The sequence below is a fragment of the Nesoenas mayeri genome (genome assembly GCF_963082525.1).
Source record: "Nesoenas mayeri genome assembly, chromosome: 4".
In the NCBI taxonomy this organism is placed as follows: domain Eukaryota; kingdom Metazoa; phylum Chordata; class Aves; order Columbiformes; family Columbidae; genus Nesoenas; species Nesoenas mayeri.
The window spans coordinates 61,039,694-61,060,346 of NC_137540.1; the positions used below are offsets into that span (position 1 = coordinate 61,039,694).

Genomic DNA, 20,653 nt, shown 5'->3' on the forward strand with positions numbered 1-20,653 from the left:
TTCTACTTGTGTAATTATACTGCAGTTCAAGGTCTTCTGCTTCAGAGACACTCAGAATTTTCTGGGAGGTGCAGGTGGTGGTACCACAGAGGCCTCTGTGGATGGTTTTCTGGGCAGTTCTGTGCAGTTACCATCTGAGGCACTTTCACAGGCTGGGCTGGTTTGCTGCCTGTCCATGTACTGGGTATTGCACCATCCTTTTAACCATTTTTATTCATTTTAATAGTTTCATCATACATCACTTGATTTTACTTGATTTACTTTATTTCAGATAGACATAAGAATTGACAGGGTTCTGAAGACAATTAATCTGTCATTATTATTTTCCAGGTTATCTAAAAGCACTATTACTTAGATTCTGTTTCCTTTACTTCCAGAAACTGCAATGAAACCTTCACATTGCAGCTAATAATTTTTTTTTTCATAGTCTACTAGCATCCCACAAACTTTACTTTTCTCAATTCTTTACTTTGTGGGGTTTAATAATTTCTGTTTTAAATACATTCTACACTTACTTAGCCTGTGCTTTCCCTTAACTTTAGACTCACAGATTATGTTTTCTTTCTCAATGCAGTGTAACATCATCAAACATATCTTATATGGCCCTCTCAACATTTTCCAGATAATTCTGTGAAGGTAATGGGTAAACCATTATTTCTGTTTTGAAATAACCTTATGATATCAAAGATTTGTGATGTACATATTTTATTTCTAAGCAAAGAAGACACTTGGTGTTGATGAAATCGTGTTTCAACTTTGTTTTCTAAATTATCTCAAAATACAAATTTTCTAAACACTGCCAACAGTGTCTATTCACTGCAGATATTGGTCACTTTTGAGAATAATGATATTTGTAGCATTGTTTTTTCCCACTTTCCCACATATGTTAATTGCTGGTATTGTAGACTGACATCTTTACTCATGTTTATATCAAAATCATCCATCCAAATCAAAAGCTGAAGAGCCAAGAAGCTGCTTCTATCATGACAGTTCACTGGCCAAAGTGATTTTGTGTAGATTGTTAGTACATGATATCTTCTGCTGTAACATTTGCTTCCTCTGTTTTAGTCTTAATTTTAGGGAAATTAATCCCACTAATGGCTATTAGCAGCAAATTTACTGCATGTGTTGTGGCACTTGCCACACAAAGCCAAAAACAGTCTTCAAACCGTTCTTCTAGGATAACAAATTGAAAGACATTTTCCCGAAAATTGGCAATTCTTTCTGTGAGGTGATGAAGTTTCACAGCAGCCATAAAGCTTGTGACTGCAAGTGCTATAAATCCACCTGCAACACAATGAAAGAAGTATTCACCATTGTTATCAAAACAAGACATTTTTTGGTTGTGCTTCAGAAGGCTTATTAAATACAACAGTGAGCATTATACAGACTTAGGCTTAAACACCTTAAAAATGCTTAGTCTTTATTGTATGGCCAAACATCATACCAGTGCTTGTAATAAAGTAATTTTATCAGTGATATAGAGCCTATAGGCTGGCTTTCACAGCTCCTGTGAAAAGTTGAGACTAGACACAATAAGCTGAGATGCCACCTGATAGTTCTGGTTTGATAGATGAGAATTTACCACTAACTTCATTTTATTCACAAGTATTTAAGTTGAGATATTTAGTAAGTCAAGAGAAGGAACTTTGAACATTTTGTATGCATGGGACTGGTGTAAAATATGTGTAAATGGTTTTACCTGCAAGGAAGTTCCAAAGGCATACTCCTGCTGGACCTTTAATAGCCCGGTAAGGAACTTTTATTGCGTTAAGTATGCAGAATCCAAAACTGACCAGAGAAAAGCAAACGGCCACACAGAGGAACATTATAATCGTCACATGCAGGCCTGTATTCAGCTTTTTCACCATGTGTGGGAAAACTGGCAAGAAAAAAAATCATCTATTCAGTGTGTATTTTTTCTTGACAACAGTAAACATCATGCTGTGCTGGTGCTATAAACCTCAATTACACTTAAACAAGACTGTTCTTTACAGAGGTCATCAGTTCAGGTAGTTACATCTTAGTTCATGATTTGTTACTACATCAGACAAAACAGGTATTTTCTACTAGAGGAATAGTCCTTTACACAGGGTCTGTAAATAAGGATTCAGACTTAAATCCTGTTTTATTCATCAGGTTGTGTTAATGTCTTTATCTCTGCTGTTGCATCATCTGCTGCATTCTTTTCTATCTTTTTTTCACCTCTGCTCTCCATCCCAAACTCCTTTTCTTGTGCTTCCCATTCCTGTCCCATACCCTTAATCTCATCTCTTTGAAGTCTGATAGTCCCTTGCTGCCTAAAATAGTTACCACTCTTTTCTGTGTTTATTTTCTCTTGTTATTCTTCTTTCTCTCTCTTCCTCTCTTTAATACTGGCTCCAGCAAGATCTCTGATTTCATGCTTCCTAATCCCACAGGTTTCCACTTTCAGATTCCCTTCTTGGTGTCTCATCTAGTGTTTATGCCCCTTTATGCTCTTCTGTGTATCTGGCAGCGTTTTCTTACCTCTGTAGGAAGCTTGTGAAGTATTGCAGTTGGTGGGCTTTAGGTGAAGTGCTCACAGGTTTTGCTGTAGGCATGAGCTCACTCAGCAGCCTGTTGCTCACCTGTCTCTAAAGAATGGGACCTGTCTTGCTTTTGTCCTCACAGACAGAGGTACTCCGTTGGAGGGCCAGACTGGCAAGGAGCAGGGAAGTGTGGAGCACCTGAGTATTCAGTTTATCCTGCAGCCCTTTAGTAACAATCAGAGAAATCTAAGCAGGGAATTGTAGGTGAAATGCTGGCTGACATGAAAGAGAGAAGCTGATCGAGAAGAACCCGAAAATACAAGCTGATCAAGAAGAGCCCTTCAGGTAACAGCACTGCACACTCATACATGTTTTGAAGAACTAACTCGCTAATTAATAAAAAGTTACTGAAAGAAGGTATGCTATGTTATATTATAAACAAATAAATGGATTGCTTCCTATGTTGTATAACTGAAAAAAATCCAAACAAGCCACATAAAAAATAGGCAGCAATAATTGGTACATGTCACAGTGAATATCAGGTGTACAATTCAGTCATCATGACATGACAGAATTCTAGTAGATTAAGGAGAAAACTTCATACTGTACAAATTCTATACAAAAATTAATGATTTGACAGTTCTACCTTTTCAGTAGCTTGTTCTGGGACTGTAGTTGGGTGTGGTATACATGGGAGAAGAGACTCCAACAAGAAGAAAGGAGGGAAGTAAATGAGAATCAGCAGTACATACAAGCCATGGAAAGCCAGAAACTAGCTTGCTTTCTTAACTGGCTGAAGGGCAGAACTCAGGGGGTTGTAATGAATGGGGCTGTATCTGGCTGGCATGCAGTCACCAGCAATGTTCCTTGCGGTTCCGTTCTAGGGCCAGTCCTGTTCAATGTATTTATCAATGATCTGGATGCAAGCGTCAAATGCACCATTAGCAAGTCTCCTGATGATACCAAACTGGGAGGTGCTGTTGACGCTCTTGAGGGACCAGAGGCCTTGCAGAGGGACCTAGATAGATTGGAGCACTGGGCAATGATTAATGGGATGAAATGTAACAAGTCCAAATGCTGGATTCTGCACTTAGGACAGAGCACTGCTGGGCGCAAATACAGACTGGGAGAGGAGTGGCTGGAGAGCAGCCCTGCGGAAAGGGATCTGGGGTGCTGGTGGGCAGCAACTCCATAGGAGCCAGCAGTGTGTGCTCTGGCAGCCAACAGGGCAAACCCCATCCAACAATTGAAGAAGGATGTTCAGGTAGTCAAATGTGTCCAAAGGAGGGCAACAAAGCTGATGAAGCTCCTGTGAGGAGCAGCTGAGGACTGGGGCTTGTCTATTTGGAGAAAATGAGACTGAGTGGTGACCTCATTGCTCTCTACAACTTCCTGAGGAGGGGACGTGGAGAGAGTGGTGCTGATCTCACTGGTATCCAGTGATAGAACGTGTGGCGCAGCTGGACCAGAGGAGGTTTAGACTGGACATTAGGAAGCATTTCTTTGCTGAGAGGGTGGTCAAACACTGGTATAGGCTTCCTACAGAGGTGTTCACAGCCCCAAGCCTGTCCGTGTTTAAGAGGATTTGGGCAATGCCCTTAATCACATTTAACTTTTGCTCAGCCCTCAGTTGGTCAGGCAGTTGGACTAGAATATTGTTGTAGGTCCCTTCCAACTAAAACAGCATATTCTATTCTGAAATAAGTGGTAGTGTAACAACAAGGCACATGAAATTTAATTTGCTTACAAATGAGCAGAGTTTATAGGATGGTTGTAAACATTCTCTTGCCTCTTTGCTGAGGCTGTCAGCCAAGCCCCAGAGACATGACCAGTGAGCCTGGCTTAGTACACAGAACTCAGGAAGGATATTGCCAGGGAGGTTCGTGACACATTCCAGCTGTGTTTGCTATGCACAGGCAAAATGCCTGGCTTCCCCAGCTGGTTCTTAGGGCTTGATGCAGTTGTCAAAACATAAGCATCTTATGGCAATTTAGATGCCCTAAGACTACCATAACAACCACATGGGTATAACATACATGCGACACTATGTATGGGACACATCCAGAGGCCAGATGGTGCACCCTGAGGAGCCTAAAGTGGCACTGGACAATCATTATGGCAATTGAATCATGCTGCCACTGTCCCAGTTAAAAAGGAGTGTGCCAGCTGGAAGCCTACTCTAGTGAATGTTAACGCACTGAAAGGCCATGCACTAGTAACTATATATTATTGCAATTTGGAATTCCAGAGCATCAGAGCTACTGCAGCACTGCAGCATATGAGGTGCTAGCTTTTCTGTCTTGCTCTGTGCTGCCTGTGTAGTCCATTTGTGCTAACACATTCCCCAAGAAAAGTCTCCCATGTCTTGATCCTCAGTAAGTTCAGAGTGCTTGGCGATTAAGGAGGACATTCAAAGCAAAAAAAGTCCGACCCAGAACCCCCAGAAGTGTTACTGACTGTTGTGCAAAAGTACTTAACAGCTTTGTATACTATCATTATACCATTTGAAACTAATATTGTGAAACTATCAAACCTGACAGAGCTATTAAAATATTTAAAAGGGAAAATCTCTGGGACACTTGTTTACCTAAATGCATGGTTGTGCCCACTGCACTTAATGACCCGATTTTGCCGTTCTAACAGGGAGAATTCTTAATAGCTTCAGCAAGAGCCTTTTATTGCCGCCTTGCCTGAAACCTTGACAGTTTATCTAAGGAGTATAGGATCATGTCCTGCAAATATTTATTGATGCAGTCTGGAGTGATGGTGGAATATTAGGCCTTCCTCTCAGGTTACACAGCAATTAATCAGAAAGTTTATTAAAAAGTCTGGAAAGCTGTGAAGAGATTTAAAGATTATTGTCTACTTTTTTCCTCATTCTCTCTGACAGGATAGAGTGAAAGTACTGGGACTGTATTTCTGAATGTCCCGAAGAGAAGCAGAGCAGATCTGGGAGAGCTTTGACTCGATGGCTTGTCTGCCAGCCATTTGCACTCACTAGACAAAGGATTTGAGGATGACAACTGTGTCTGTGTCATAAAGTTGCAGCTGCAAACAGAGCTTGAGCAACACTTGGTTATTGTGAAAGCAACTAATCTGAATTCATCACAGCTTAAGAACTGGTCATGCTGATCTGAGTTAAGGTTGCTCTGGTTCTCCATTCCCTATGAAGTCACACAGTCCTACCCTCCTTAGAGTTTTTATAGTGGTCCTTACACAGTTGTGTAGTCAGCTACAATCCTATGGGAAACAACCTTTATATTTTAGGTGAATTTTTTGGCCAGCCTAACTTCCTGAACTACCTCATCACAACAACCAGAGCTATTGCAAAGGATGGGGCAGGACAGCATTGCTGTGGGCGAGGGAGAGGGTGAGACTGTGGCAGCTTCAACTCATATTGGTTTAAGTGCAGTGGATCTGCACACTGAACTAAATATCTTCAATGCAAAATATAATTCCCACTACAGCACAGGATATGTGAAAACTTGAAATCATCCAAAGTATAGATCAACATCTGAGTGCTTTTGAGACCTCGGGAAAAATATTTTAAGTTAAAAGGAATACATTTATAAGTGTTTCTACATCTTTTAAGAGTTCCGCATTTTTTGCCTCTCCAAAGTTACCAGAAAGGAAGGTAAAAAATTCTTCAACATGTTAATAAAGCTAGAAGCATCTGCTATGGCAGACATCTGCATTAGGATGGCTAGAGAAATACAGAAATGTGGCCAGCTAAATAAATCTCTACTGCCTAAAGGAAAAAAAAAGTGAGGAGTTTGACAGAGAAGGCAAGGACAGAGATGGCAGAGCAACACTTGGCACGGGAAAGAGTCAGTTCAGGGGAAAGTGCGATTTACAGGGTCATCTCCAAGTGACTTTCACTCCCTTCACAAGACTCAAAGGAAAGCCTCAATCTAGCCCGACGGATTTTTGTCACCTCTTGATTCCAGGATCATAGAACATAACTGGAAGAAAAAAGCTAGACTGAAATGATAGAGATTTTACATTCACACTCTGATCCCAAACCATAAAGATCACAAGTCAGCCACAAATATAAATTTAATAATAATCATTTGCATTCTATAAGTTCTGTAAACAAAAAGAATATAGTGCTTTTAAAGTTGAACTAGACATAAGACTAAAGATCCAAGCAAAATTTCACTTACTTGTGAATTTGGAACGCCTCCCGCCCAACCCACACTGACGGATTTTGCCACCCCGAAAGAGTCCGTAGTGAATTTCTCCGATAAACTTGACCAGTTCTGGATCTGTGGCATTGACCAAATCAGCTCCTGTTTTGCAAAGGATCTTTCCAGTCATCCACCTCGGGGTCCCCATTGCAACAACAATCAAGATAAAAGATGCAAAACTTATTAGAGAAGCCAAGGCAAATAAGGTCTTTTTAAAACAGCCAGGCATCTTACTGGTTTCAAGGAATCATCTCCAAGGCCTCTCCGCAGCAATCAGGCATGGCTCCCATTTTTTTGCATGTTCCAGTATCCACAAATGAACAGCAAGCATTTTGAAATACATATTGTATTTTGAAGCTCCAGAAATTAATCTGCACGGTGAAGAATCAAGTCCAAAAATATGTTTTGCTGCGACAGCATCCTGAAATGGTTGCAAGTAGCAGCTTCATTACACTGTAGTGTGGTGATGCTTGTTTCTGCAGAAAGTAATCCTATATCTATTGCCTGACTAATGTTTCATCGGAGGTTTAATTGTCCTGCTCAAATGACATCAAGTTCCTTACTGGAACAGCATGGGAAGAAAATTTGGAGCAGAATACTTTTTTTTTTTTTCAGACTATTGAAAACGTGGGTAAATAGCTGTGTGCAAGGTACAAAGCATTAAATACACGGAATTTGCATCAGGATTCTGCCGGCGTCTGAGCCGCTTTCTATCGGCGCCTGCTCCCACCGGCCTCCGAATGTCACCGCTGCCAGCACCGGCCCTGCGCCTCGGGGCCCTTCCTTCTCTGAGCCTGGGGACTAAGGGACAAAAAAGATGCGTCACGGTGCCGAGATGTCACGAATCTTGCAGGTACTCCGGGCCGCACGCAGCCCCTGGCAGCCCAAGCGCTCAGGGACGTAATCCAATCTACAGGCGCGATCCGGCAGCGCTAAAGAAAACCTCACGTAATTGCTTGCGGTTCTATGGTTACTGTTACTCAAGACCTGCAGACATCTGTATAACCACTGATTAATTAACCCCGGCAGCGTTCCCGGGTGGCAGGGCGCCGTGCAGCCGCTTTTGCCCGCAGCAGGCACAGCGGGCCCGCCCGCCCAGCACCGGCACATCGCCGCCGGCTTTCGCCCCGAGCCAGCCCAGGCGCTGGGGGCCCGGGGGAGCTGCGGGAGGGGGATTTCCTGAGGTAAAGTCTCGCGGCGGCACCACCTGAGCCCTCGGGGCCAGGCCGGGACTGGGCAGAGGCACCGGGACTGTTCCTCCCGGGTGGGCAGCGGCAGGACCTGCCTTTCCCCCGCCCCCCGCCACCTCCGGCCGGGCGCGCCCGCCCCTCGGCCGCCCCTCCCGGCGGGCAGCCCGCATGCGCAGGCCGGGCGGCGAAGGCAGACGGCGGTAGAACCGGAGTGGGGCAGGCGGCGGGCATGGCGGCGGCAGGCAGGGTGCTGGTGTACGGGGGCAGGGGGGCGCTGGGTTCTCATTGCGTGCGGTACTTCAAGGCCAAGAACTGGGTAAGCGCTGGGCCGGGGGGGGGCGAGGCGGGGAGCCCCGCCGGGCGGGAGAGCGGGCCGGTAACGCGCCGTTCCTCTCGCCCCGGCAGTGGGTGGCCAGCATCGACCTGGCGGAGAACGAGGACGCCAATGCCAGCGTGGTGGTGGGGGCGACCGACTCCTTCCCCGAGCAGGCCGAGCAGGTGGGTCCGCGCCGGGCTCTCCTGGGCCGGCCCTGCGCGTTGGTGCTGCGGCAGCGGTGCGTTCCGCCTCGCTCCTCCGTGTGTGCCGCCGGACGGCCGCCGCTGTGGGGAATGGGGCCGTCAGCCGGCGAGAAGCCGCTGGTGTGGGGATGGGGAGCCTGGCCGGGTCGGCCCTGCTGCCAGAACTGCGGCCCCGGAGATCCCAGCTCCTGCTCATTGCTTGTTTTTATCGTTTCCTTTTAACTGCGTGCGGTCATGAGTATGTAGAAGGAGCTTGAGCTGGGCTTTTGGAAGTTCAGCAAATAAAGCAGTTTTGCATCATTTTTTTCTTGGTGGTGTGAAGAGTCGCAGACTGAATCAGATGAGTGTAATGAAGATGAATTAGAGCACCTTAAAATGCAACACCGGTTTCTAGTGTCTTAGCTGTTAAATGTGTGTGCGTAGCTGGTATACTCAAAGCATGCCAGCCCTAAACCCCGGTGGGGTCCCTGGAGAATGCACTGGTTTCTGCAAAGGTGCACATGGGAGAATCCAAGCTAGCCAAAAACTGGTTTGCTTTATTTTATTAATTATAACTTTTGAACCTATTTCTGTTATTGATAAACTGAATCCTCAGCCAACATGTTTTCTTTATATCTACGCAACTCTTAAGGCTCTTAAAGAGTAATGTAGAATGTTTACAATGTATTTTTCAATGCTGAACCTTTGTGAAAACCAGTGGATTTTTTTTTTCTTTTGTTGGATTGCTTGCTTTTCACTTTGGCAGAGAAAATTCGTACCCAACAAATTCATTACCAGCTCTGAAGATTTATATTTGAAAGAGAAAAAGAAACTGGATACCTAAAAGTATACCAACTCAAATCTAGGGTCCAGACTTGAACTGATGGTTGTGGTCTAGATAGAAGCAATAAGAAGGCTAATCTTTAGTTTTTAATTTCTTGTGCTATCATCAAAAGTGGCACCATTAGTCATGGTCAAACCCAGAATTTCATTTCCCATATTAAACAGCACCATACCCAGAGAAGAACCTGTCAAAAAGTAAGTAATAAATAATAAAAATTTTTGTTAATTATGTAAGGGTCAGATCTTTCAGTCCTGCACAAATCAGTTATTTCCAGTGAGGTCACACACTGTAAGATCTGACTTGAATCAGTCTGACTTTCTTTTGTAGTTATCTTTCAACACAATTTTGGTTTGAGTTCATAGATCATAAATGTTAATTTTCTGCAACTGTTCACATTGCTGTGTGTTGTGTTACTCGGCTACATAACTGGAAAAAAAGTAACTTTAAGGCAGTCTTGATATTTACTCCTTTACCTTATCAGTCCGGTGTTTTCAGTATGTTTTTGTTCTATGTGTTGAAGGTGACAACAGAGGTTGGAAAACTTCTTGGTGAAGAAAAGGTGGATGCAATCTTGTGTGTAGCCGGAGGATGGGCTGGAGGCAGCGCCAAAGCTAAATGTAAGCCTTTGGTACATGCATGCCACTGAACATATGAAAGAAATCTGAGACGAATCCTTAGATATCATGGTAATAATGATACTTGACATCGATGTTCATCCTGAGTCCAGAAGAGGATGTGAGCATAAAAGTACAAAATAGCTGAGTCACAGTGCTTCTTAGTGCTTCTCTGAGTTTTTGCTGTCTTAAATTTGCACAGCGCTTAGTATTCTCAGTAATACTTTTTGGTGCACCAGTTATCATCAGAAAAATGTCACTGTGCATTTTGAAGGAGTACAGCAGTATTATCCATGAACTAACTTTTGCCAAGGTTACCTGTGTTAGGCAAGTTATGTAAGACTGTGGCTGGGTAGAAACTTTGATGCTGTTTTCTAATTCATTGTGTTATAAAAGCTTGATTGCCTCTTGCAGTTCTCTGAGCTGTTACTGTGCAATACAGTATTGGAAGGAGCTGTTTAATGATCTGAGATCATGCTTCAGCAAAAGCCTTCAGTTTAAAAAAAAAGCTTTTAAACATATAATATTCAGAATGAAATTTTATACTTTACCTACTACTGTAGAGATCCAAGGAAAATAAAAGCTGAAGTAAGTATGGCAAATGTGTCCTTTTCTTCCCCCCCTCAAGTTTGAATATTACAGGCAAAGATTTACTTTTAAAGAGAGATAATATGAAAAGGCATACACACACCACAGTTGCATTACATTAGATTGTTGTAAACATGCACCATATTTTAAATAAGGTGGTTTATCATAAGCATGATTTGTAGTAATGTCATTGGTAAGGTGGCAGGATATCTTGGGATAGGTGGTTGGCTTATGTCACAATGTTACTTATGCTTATTCTGTATTGTGTCATGGAAACAGTTCTTTCTGAATACTAAAATCTTTGACATGGCTAGTTATTGTTTTTCTTCTTTTCCCATGCAAATATTGATGATATAAAACACTGATGAGAATTCAGATTTTGCCCCTGGTAGGCTGCCTTACCAGACTTTGCACTCCAGTACGCAGGGACACTGGAGTGCGTGCTTAGTACAGTGCAGGTGCATGCATCCTTGATATTTCGTATCAGCATGACACTGTCAGACAGAGTGTTTCTTTATTTATGAAGTAATCTGGTGATAAGATATTTTTTGTTCCACTCCTTTATCTCTTGGAGTCTTCTGTCCGCATACTAAAGGAGCGTAGCTCTTTTGCAGCCAGTGAGAAAGTTCTGAAAAAAGACAGATCATGCTACTACAAGGTGAGATGAGGCTAAGGTGAGAGTTTTGGGATCCTTGATGTAGATCGAAGCAACCCTACAGGAGTTTAAAGTATTTGGAAATCTTTGAACTGTTAATGGAGAGATAATGGCACTATTTTTTATTTTGAGTAGTGAGAAAGCAGACTGTGGCCAAGAATATATGCAGTAGAGCTGGGGGTGCAGAGCTCAAAGAGAAGGGAGATACAAAAGACATAAATTGATACTTTATCCAATGTGGAGATAGAAAATGGTAAAATGCATGTTTTCATAGTCCTGTTGCACTCTGTGTGACAGTAAGGAAATTAGAAGTCTTCTATCTTTTAGTTAATTTCACTAATTCTTTTCCTATTCAGCTTTATACAGAAACTGTGATCTGATGTGGAAGCAGAGCGTTTGGACATCGACTATCTCCAGTCACTTAGCCACGAAACATCTGAAAGAAGGTGGCCTCTTGACTTTGACAGGAGCTCAAGCTGCTTTATCTGGAACCCCAGGTAAAATGCAACACATGATAACATCTTTTAGTCTGAGAGTTCTTGTTTGTGAAGCAACAGTTTAATTCCCCAGTTTATTGACATCTAGTACAAATGGAAAATTGCTGCTGAAACACTTACAGAAAGTGTAATTTTATGGGTAGCAACACTGCATCTCTTAAAACTGCAGTCCAAACAGATACATTCAGTATTTAAATAATATTTGACATGCATTGGTGGAAGGGACTTCGCTAATATATTATACAGTAAAAAGTGTTCACAAAATAACAAAGAAAGAAGCACACAGCAAGCTATAAGCACAGTGCTTAAGGAAGTTAAATCTATTTGTGTTCTAAAAAGGCAGACTCCTTAATTGCCTATTTTTTCCACTGTTGATGAATCAGCTAATTCTGATGAATGTGCCTGTCCTCTTCATGTTCTGATTCCAGTCTACCTTTGCTTCAGGCATAGATAAGTTTGTTGACCTTGGCTTTGCCTTCAACTAGCTATTTAATACAAACTTTGTTGAGTTTTTTCATCTTGCTCCTTACCATATTGGTCTGCATGGAAGAAGAAATCTGGGAGCAATTTAAAATTAACAACAAAAAAAAAAGGCACCAACACACATGTCCACAGGCAGGGAGAGGAAAGGTTTTGAGACAAATGCTCTTTATTTCACATTCTTGTATTAGTGTGACTTCAACAGTATTTTGATGAGACACAGATACTAAAATTTTAAAATGTTATAAAATTTATGAGTGTTCCTGAAAGCTGTGTCTAAAACTGTTCAGGAAAAGTATGCTATATTTTCTAGTTAATGATTTATCTTCTGTGACCACAGCTGCATCTAGCATAGTCTGAAGATAAAAGGCTTATTTCATGAGAATAAGCAGATAAATAATTTACTGTGTACTACTGACTGACCATATACAAATGAAAAAATGTGAACTCTGGCAAACTTTGATGGTTTTTGTTTGAATGTTTTTGGGAGGTAGGGACCACCACACAGGAATTGAAGCGGTTTGCTTTCATGTTTTGGACTAGCTGGTTTCAAAGACTCTGGATTTTTCTGAAAAATACAGCAGTGCTTTGGGCAAACACATGCAACTTATTAACATCAGGAAGAATTGGGAAAGAGTTGTTACTCAACTTTAGCAAATATAACTTGTTACGCTTGTTAGTACCAGCCATTATGGAAGGAACCATCTTTTTCTTGTTTGCTCTTAGTGTGGTTTTTTCTTTGCCTGTGCAAAAATGTTGACTCACATAATGGAAATTGAATAATACCGAAAATTTAATAAAAAAATTACAGAAGTAGTCTGACAGTGGCTAAGAAAAGTAGAAGCATGAGAAGGTTTAAGAAGACTTGGAATGTTTGGTTTCAGGAGGGGAATATGATAGAGATGCAAATATTTTTATTGTAAGAATGAAATATGTTAGCTACTGCTGCATGAGATTCCTCCACATAAAAACAGATGTTATTTAACATAATGGAAGCACTTCTGCAATGCAAAATTACCTTTGTAACTTTGGTAGAATATACTTCCTCAGAAACATTGAAAAGGAGTTGTGTAGTTATATAGATGGGTAGAAAGGCTTCCAGTTGTAGTAGACAAAATACATTTATTTTTTTCTTATGTGTGTAACCTGTGTCTACACTGCTTGGCAGATGCATACCATGAGACATCTCAGACCTGTAGCACCCTGATTGTCTTCATCTTGTACCTGACCAGTATGCCTTCTGCTCTCATTCCTGTTGGTCTTACACTGCTAAATACTGCCTGCCTAGAAAGCAACAGCGTTTATGAAGAAGTTTTACCTGCAGTTCATTTAGTAATTTTCTACCATAAGGCTTTTTTTTTGTAGTTTTCTCCAAATGGCCTGTCAGACTTGGGATGCTGACCAAGTGAATTACAGTTCTGGAGAGAAGTGGGTCCAAACCTGCAAATACCTCAGGCATATTAAAATTAGTGGATGATTGCCTTATTCAAATCTGTGAGCATCCTCACGCTTGCTCTATTAGATTTGTGGCGTTAGCCACCCATCCTTCAGGATACATTTAGGTACATTAACTACATATACTGGATAAGCTGCTTAATTCTATCGTGCTAAGTAAACAGAGTTCTGTGATAGTTCCTGGATGTCTAGTAAGAGCTTTTTGTTTTTTCTTTTTTTTTCTAGTATGTATGTTTTGATAGGTTTTAAAAGTCTGATTATGTCCTGGCTGTGGTAAGTGGTCTTAAAGTAATATTAATCAAATAATCTGAGGTTCTGTTATATTGATGATGATATTGAAAGCTGTTTTGATTGTGCTCTGATTTGCCTGTTTTTAATTATTAGGGATGATTTGCTATGGCATGGCCAAAGGAGCAGTGCATCAGCTTTGTCAGAGTTTAGCTGGTGCCAATAGTGGCTTGCCATCTGGTTCTGCTGCTGTTGCTGTTTTACCGTAAGTGGTTGCGTAGTTGCCTCTGCCTTTATTGTTTTATTTAATTACTACTCTAACCTAGAGTTACACGTATATGCTTGCAATGTCCTGTTCACAGTACACAAACAGCTTCTCAGCGTTACTTACAGTTTCACAGGGAAAGGAGGCACCTTGAACATATAAACACAATGATATACAAGTCACCTTAAAAATTATTATTTTCCTTTCCCTTACTGAACAGTAGTGGATGTTAAGATTAAAATTTTATTCACTTTTAATCAGCTTAACCATAACTATGCATTAACATGTGATTTTTTATATTTTTTTTTTTGGTATAGACAGAACATTGAAAATGAGGTGAGCTATTCAGCACAGTGTTAGACTGTGTGATAATAATAGAACGATGGGTTACTTGATAAGTTTTGACTTGGTTAAAGATGCTTCTTCATAAAGTGCTGCATATCTATGATCAGTAAAATTAGGTCAGTGAGGATCTGTGAGAAAAAGTTTAGCTTGTATTTGCTTGTCACAGCTTTCTTTTTTATGAAGAAAACTAGTAAAAAGTGGATGGTGTAGTAGGTCTTTACTACGTCTAAATTTATCAGTTCTGCTGCTAAAATTTAGAATTATTTTCCTTGCCACATCTGTATCTAGTTCAGGACCCAAAACTTAAGACTAAAGAATTCTGTAAAGGGATTTGGAACACCACCTGAATTCTTCCTGCTTTGTTTTTCTCATATACACCCTCTCATGCACACTTCTGCAGGTCGGAGAGCAGTGGCATTAAAAGTGTTTGGAAACTTAACACCACCTTCTACAGAGCTTTACAGACAGATACCGAGATCACTGGACTTTTGGGCATTCTGCACTTGGATAGTTCTCAAGCAAAGCTCAGTTAATTTTTGAGAGGGTAGTTGTACCTTGTATTGTCAGCTGTTTCTCAGTAAGGGGGTTGTGGAAAGTTCACACCTTAATATCTGTGTATATAGCGATGTGGTGGGTTGACCCTGGCTGATTGCCAGGTGCCCACCAAAGCTGCTCTGTCACTCTCCTCCCCAGCTGGACAGGGGAGAGAAAATATAATGAAAAGCTCATGGGTAAGGATAAGGACAGGGAGAGATCACTTGGCAGTTACCATCATGGACAAAACAGACCTGGCTTGGGGAAACTAATTTAATTTCTTACCAATCAAATCAGAATAAGATAAGAAGAAATAAAACCAAGTCTTAAAACACCTTCTCCCCACCTCCACCCCTCCCTTTTTCCTATGCTCATCTTCACTCCTGATTTTTCCACCTCCTTCTCCCAAGCAGTGCAGGGGGACAGGACGTGGAGGTTGTGGTCTGTTCATCTCACATCATCTGTACCGCTTTGATCTTTTGAGGTCCCTTCCAATCCATAACATTCTGTGATTCTGTGATTCCCCTTCACGGGGAGGAGTCATCACGCTCTTCTCTTGCTCCACCTTGAGGTCCCTCCCAGAGGAGACAGTTCTCCACAAACTTCTCCAACATGGGTCCTTTCCGCAGGCTGCAGTTCTTCACAAGCTTTGCCAGCGTGAGTTCTCCACAGGGTCACAGCTTCCTTTGGGAACATCCACCTGCTCCAGTGTGGGGCCTTTCCGGGGCTGCAGGTGGACCTCTCCTCCATGGACTGCAGGGGGACAACCTGCCTCACCACAGGCTGGAGGGGAACCTCTGCTCTGGCACCTGGAGCACCTCCTGCCCCTCCTCTTCCACTGACTTTGCTGTCTGCAGAGTTGTTTCTCTCACATATTCTCACTCCTGTCTTCCAATTGCTGCAGGTTTTTGTGCAGGTTTTCTTCCCCTGCTTCTTAACTGTGTTATCCCATAGGTGCTACCACCATCACTGGTGGGCTCAGCCTTGGCCAGCAGTGGCCCTGTCTTGGAGCTGGCTGGCACTGGTTCTGTTGGACATGGGGGAAGCTTCTAGCAGCTTCTCACAGAAGCCACCCCTGCAGCCCCCCTGCTACCAAAACCTTGCCGTGCAACCCCAGTACAAGTGTAAATATATATCATCAAAGTCAAAACTTTGCTTGTGCATTTAACCTTTGCATTTGCAGCTGGCATGAGGCTATTTGAAAGCATGGATTTGGTGCACTTGTGCCATGCAGTACGTGTGAACAAACATTTTACTGCCATTCCCTGTCTGCATGAGAGAGATGGGAAGGGAGCTGTGGGCTGAGTGATGGTTCTAATAGGCTGGATGTCATCAGCAAGTCAGGAAGGTGAGGGGTTACAGGTTGGAGCCTTTGATATACACTGAAACTGATGGCTGTGTGTTGTTAACAAATGTTGAGGATGCAAGGGAAATCCATATCAGATGGTATAAAAGTTGAGCATATGTTACAGCAAAGAATAGAAGCAGGTGGTGCTATCAGAAACATGATATGTAAATAAAAGGCTTATCTTTTTTAATCACAGGGTTACCTTAGATACACCAGCAAACAGGAAATCAATGCCTGATGCAGATTTCAGCTCCTGGACTCCCTTAGAATTCATTGTTGAGTGAGTATCAGTGTGATAGCTAAGCAGTTCCTCACTGTCCTTCTTGCTCTGCTGCATTTCATTGCATGTTCGTTCTAAATAGCTGTCTTGGATTGGATGTTTTTTTCCTCCATCACCCCGCTGTTGTCTCTATTTCTAAATCACGTTGGGTTTATTGCACAGGCTTCTTAACTGGAGAAAATTGGCCCAGCTCCATCAACTTCAGCATCTCTATACCAGTTATTCTAACAAGGGAGATAGCCTTAAGCAGTTGGAGGCCACAGAATCTCATAAAGCTTATAGATAAATTAAATTGCAGACAGCAGATGCAGGAGACAGTAGTCTGGTTTAAAGGTAAACTGCAAATAGGCATGTAAACTTTGGGATTCTTTTCTTTTAAACTTTTTACTGCCTAGTGTATGGTATGTTAGTTCAGTTCTCTCAGCTAGCAAATTTCCTGCTCTTTCTTAGAAAAAATTAGTACAGTTTGTTGTTTTTTCCCATCATTCACAAAGGCTTGTCCAGAATGAAACTGCAAAATGCTGAATTTTTAACTATGGCTTATTTAACAGCAGGCTTCTAGTTCTGCTTAGAGAAGGTGAAGCGTAAGTGCTGCTTTCTGTGATATGATGAGGGGTAGCAGAGATTACAGAGTGTGAGCTGTCAAAAGAAAGCAAATAAGGACACAACTGTTGTCTCTCTGAGGAAAAACGAAGATGAATCTGCGTTCATACATTGCAAAGGGCTTTGCTCTTACACGTTTAAAGTCTTTTGGAACTGACACTGAATTGGCTGATTGTTCAGAGTACTTTAGTTTCCTTTTTATTTTATTTATTTTTTTTTTAAGTTGGCTGTCAGAGTTGGAAATGGTTTTTGTTGCAAGAAGCCTGTGCAGCTGTTTGATGTGGATCTTTAAAAGGGCCCCATCAATTGAATTTAGTTGACCTAAAATGTTAAAAAAATCTTTGTTATACTCCAGAGACTGCTTACCCAGATGTTGTGGTTTTATAAATCTGTTTTTTAATTTTTAAGCATTTTTCCTTATGGGAGAATTTGATTGATTGGTTTGTTTTGTTTCTTGGGTTCTAATTCCGTAAACTTTAAATCCAGCTTTGAAAACGGAAAATCTCACTGGCTGTGGAATAAAAGCAGCCAGTGGTGTTAAGTGTTGGTAACATTGCGTCTTGGGAAGTATGCTGGAAACTTTTTCCCATATGGCACTTGAATTTTTTGCCCTAGAAGTCATTGTGTCAGATTGCAGCACGTTGCAGTGTGGCAGTTGCTATGTCTGCAGTATAGGAAGGGTTGATGGACCTGAAGAACATGCTGCACTTTCTGTAATGTATTTTAAGTAAGGATTTTGTATTACGTTTTGATAAGGAGTGTTCTGGTGTGCTACCTAGAATGAGTCCATCTTACTCCACATTAGTTTGCATGTCTTAAGGCTTCCTGTGCTTCTGCGAAGACCACTTTCACAGTTAAATACTTAAGTGTTACAGTGGCTTGTTGGCAGAGTAAGGGGTTTAGCAACTCACTTTTAGCCATAAATCCATGTTTCTGATATATACTATGAAGGCAACTTAAGTAACCTCTCCTTTCTCTTTTCAATGTTTTTTTTTTTTTAACTTGAAAAAAAACCTTGCCACTTTGATGTTTTAGGTCCCTGGCTTTTTCTTTGTGTGTGCTATAAAGCCCTACAGATTTCTCTGGGCCTCTGTCCGGCTCTGAGGATCTGAATTCAGTGATTGCATTGCTAGTTTTCAATATACAGAGAAATCTCTAGGGAGGACAGTAGGAAAAGAAGGAAAGTAATAGGCTTTTATTTTATGCTTCCGGTCAATATACCTGGTAGTAGCATTTAGTTTTCTCCTCCTCCTCACTCTCTTTTATCTGTTTATTTTAAAACAGAACCTTTTATGACTGGATAACAGGAACGAATCGACCAAACTCAGGGAGTCTAATCCAGGTGATAACTAGAGGAGGGAAGACTGAACTAGTTGCAGCACATCTTTGATGTCAGTCACTTAAGACAGTGGAACTTCAGCAAAGGAGAAGCTGTGGAAAATCTTGTTTGCCAATATAACTTGGATGGTCTTCTGTATCCAGGGATTGTACTTATGTCATTAATGGAACCACATTTCAAGTAACCAGATTTCAAGTAATATTTCTGTGCTGTCATTTGTGAGCTATCAGCATTTGTTTACTAACAAGTATCAAGTAATTGTCTCTAAATGAAAGTCACAGGCTTTAAAGTCTGTAGATATCCTAATTCTGAGCATTTCATGTCAACTTACCTGTTTTCTCTGAAATGGTAATTGTGTTGAATTATGTCATGTAATTGCATATATAATGGTTGGATTTTTTTTATTCTTGGTCAGTTAAGTGTTTCTGGCAACTTACTGTGAATCTTGCAGTAGTCTGTCTTTGAGAATATAACGCTGCCTCTGCATCTTATGTTGGCTGTAATTACAGGAAACATTGCAGTCCTGTATCATGTCCTAGTCTCGTAACATTTTTCTTGTGAATGTTCCACTTGAGTTTGTGGATCTTTACAGAGATTACTCACTTGAGAAGAAGTTCCTAATTTGCCTTACAGTTTATAAGCTGCTATCAAGCCTGCAATTGTAGGATAAAACAGTCGTTCTGTCAAATGATTAGTATATCTTTGCATTAGTTGTGATGGTTCTTTGCTTTTCCAAAAAGCAAAGTGCTGCAAAAAAGTACTAGAAAAAGCATACACACATTTATATTTGAATATGGAACTTTTTGTGCTAAATAAATGTATATTGTTTTATGTACCGGGTTGTCTCTGTCACTGTAATCCAAATATCTGGATAACATTTAAATCAATTTAACTGAACTTGCTGTTCAGTTATGGCAAAGGACTTCATTTTTTATTTATTTCTTTCTGACTGTGCTGTGTAAAATACATTTCTGTGGTGGGGGTGCAGAAGAGCTACTAGCCCTGCCTAGAGGCAGCCCTGCAGCTGGAGCTGGGGTTCACTTTAATCCAGCTATGTTATGTGGAAGTACAGTTTGGTTGTAGACTGAAAGTATTGCCTATTCTGAGCATAGGCGGACATGGAACCAGTCTTGTCAGGTTTTTTGGAACATCTTGAAAACAATTGAACACGCAAAGTTGTATGTATGTCCTCTCTTTGACTTTTTTTATTAATTTCAGGGCAGTGTTGGGGAAGGATTTACCACCATCAGTCAGATAATCTTTCCCCTCTTCCCACTATGCCTGCGTCAATTTTCTTCACATACGCCTGTGTCAATTTTAACATGGTCATATGGTTGCATGATTGCCTTTTTTTGGTATGACTATCAGTTTGCTTGTTTTTTTTTGCTGGATGCGAAGGTGTAGAGAGGAATTTTTATGTCCTGTGAAACCAGTCGAGAGCTGTTGATTCATGAAGCTGCTTTTGATTTTAAATGGAAGACTTGCAACCATAGTGTTTGACTAGCAATTTCTACAGGCTCAGAGTACAGACAAAAACTGCAAGGTGCTGATAAGGAATGAAACACAAAGGTGTTGCTCAATTTATCTGGAAAAGGGAAGAGCTAACATCTTATATGATTTGAAGGTTTCCCTTTGCCAAGCTAGCTGAATTTCCAAGTTGCTTTCAAGTTGTGATGTGTCTTTTTACAAACATTATTGAATTGTGCCTCAGAAACTCCCTAAAGAGCAGATAAAACTCTTGAATTGTCAAGGGAGCACAGCTGGGATTCCAGATGTGCATTTCTACAGCAGTATAAGAGCACAGGGCTAAGGACCTAGCAGACTATGGCTTATGGATATTTTTGCAGAACTTGCTCTGGCAGAAGATACCAGAGCAATTGGGACTGAGATGAGCAGAGAATCTTTTATTTACTAGTGGCTTCAGGGGCTTTTCAGGCATTTTTGATAGATCATGTGAGTGTATGTGGACCCCAATGTTACTATTAATAACCTAGTGGAAAAGATAAATGGCTGGTGCTTGGTCATAACAAATTGAATGTTGTGACTAGCTAACTCTGAGATTATACAGAAGGAAATGGAACCAGGTTTAAATTTTGGTAGAGAGCAGAAGTTCAAAAAAAGACAGGTGCAATTCGTGCATTTCAGTAGCTCGATGGATTCAGTCTTCTTCACTAGAAAGACCTGGTGGTCCTG

General features: G+C 41.3%; 2 protein-coding genes across 2 annotated transcripts; one reads left to right on the forward strand and one right to left on the reverse strand.

Moving 5' to 3' along the window:
* Positions 1 to 1,021: 1,021 nt before the first annotated feature.
* CLRN2 (clarin 2) lies at positions 1,022 to 6,926 on the reverse strand (the record flags this gene model as incomplete). The annotated part of the gene is made up of 3 exons (XM_080343401.1): positions 1,022 to 1,287; positions 1,703 to 1,882; positions 6,674 to 6,926. 3 exons carry the CDS (start codon positions 6,924 to 6,926, stop codon positions 1,022 to 1,024), a joined length of 699 nt encoding a protein of 232 aa, XP_080199527.1.
* A 1,190-nt stretch (positions 6,927 to 8,116) lies between these two features.
* QDPR (quinoid dihydropteridine reductase) lies at positions 8,117 to 19,291 on the forward strand (the record flags this gene model as incomplete). The annotated part of the gene is made up of 7 exons (XM_080344009.1): positions 8,117 to 8,203; positions 8,293 to 8,385; positions 9,750 to 9,846; positions 11,443 to 11,583; positions 13,903 to 14,011; positions 16,435 to 16,518; positions 18,406 to 19,291. The coding sequence occupies 7 exons, from the start codon at positions 8,117 to 8,119 to the stop codon at positions 18,509 to 18,511; spliced, it is 717 nt and encodes a 238-aa protein (XP_080200135.1). The 3' UTR covers positions 18,512 to 19,291.
* Positions 19,292 to 20,653: the final 1,362 nt, after the last annotated feature.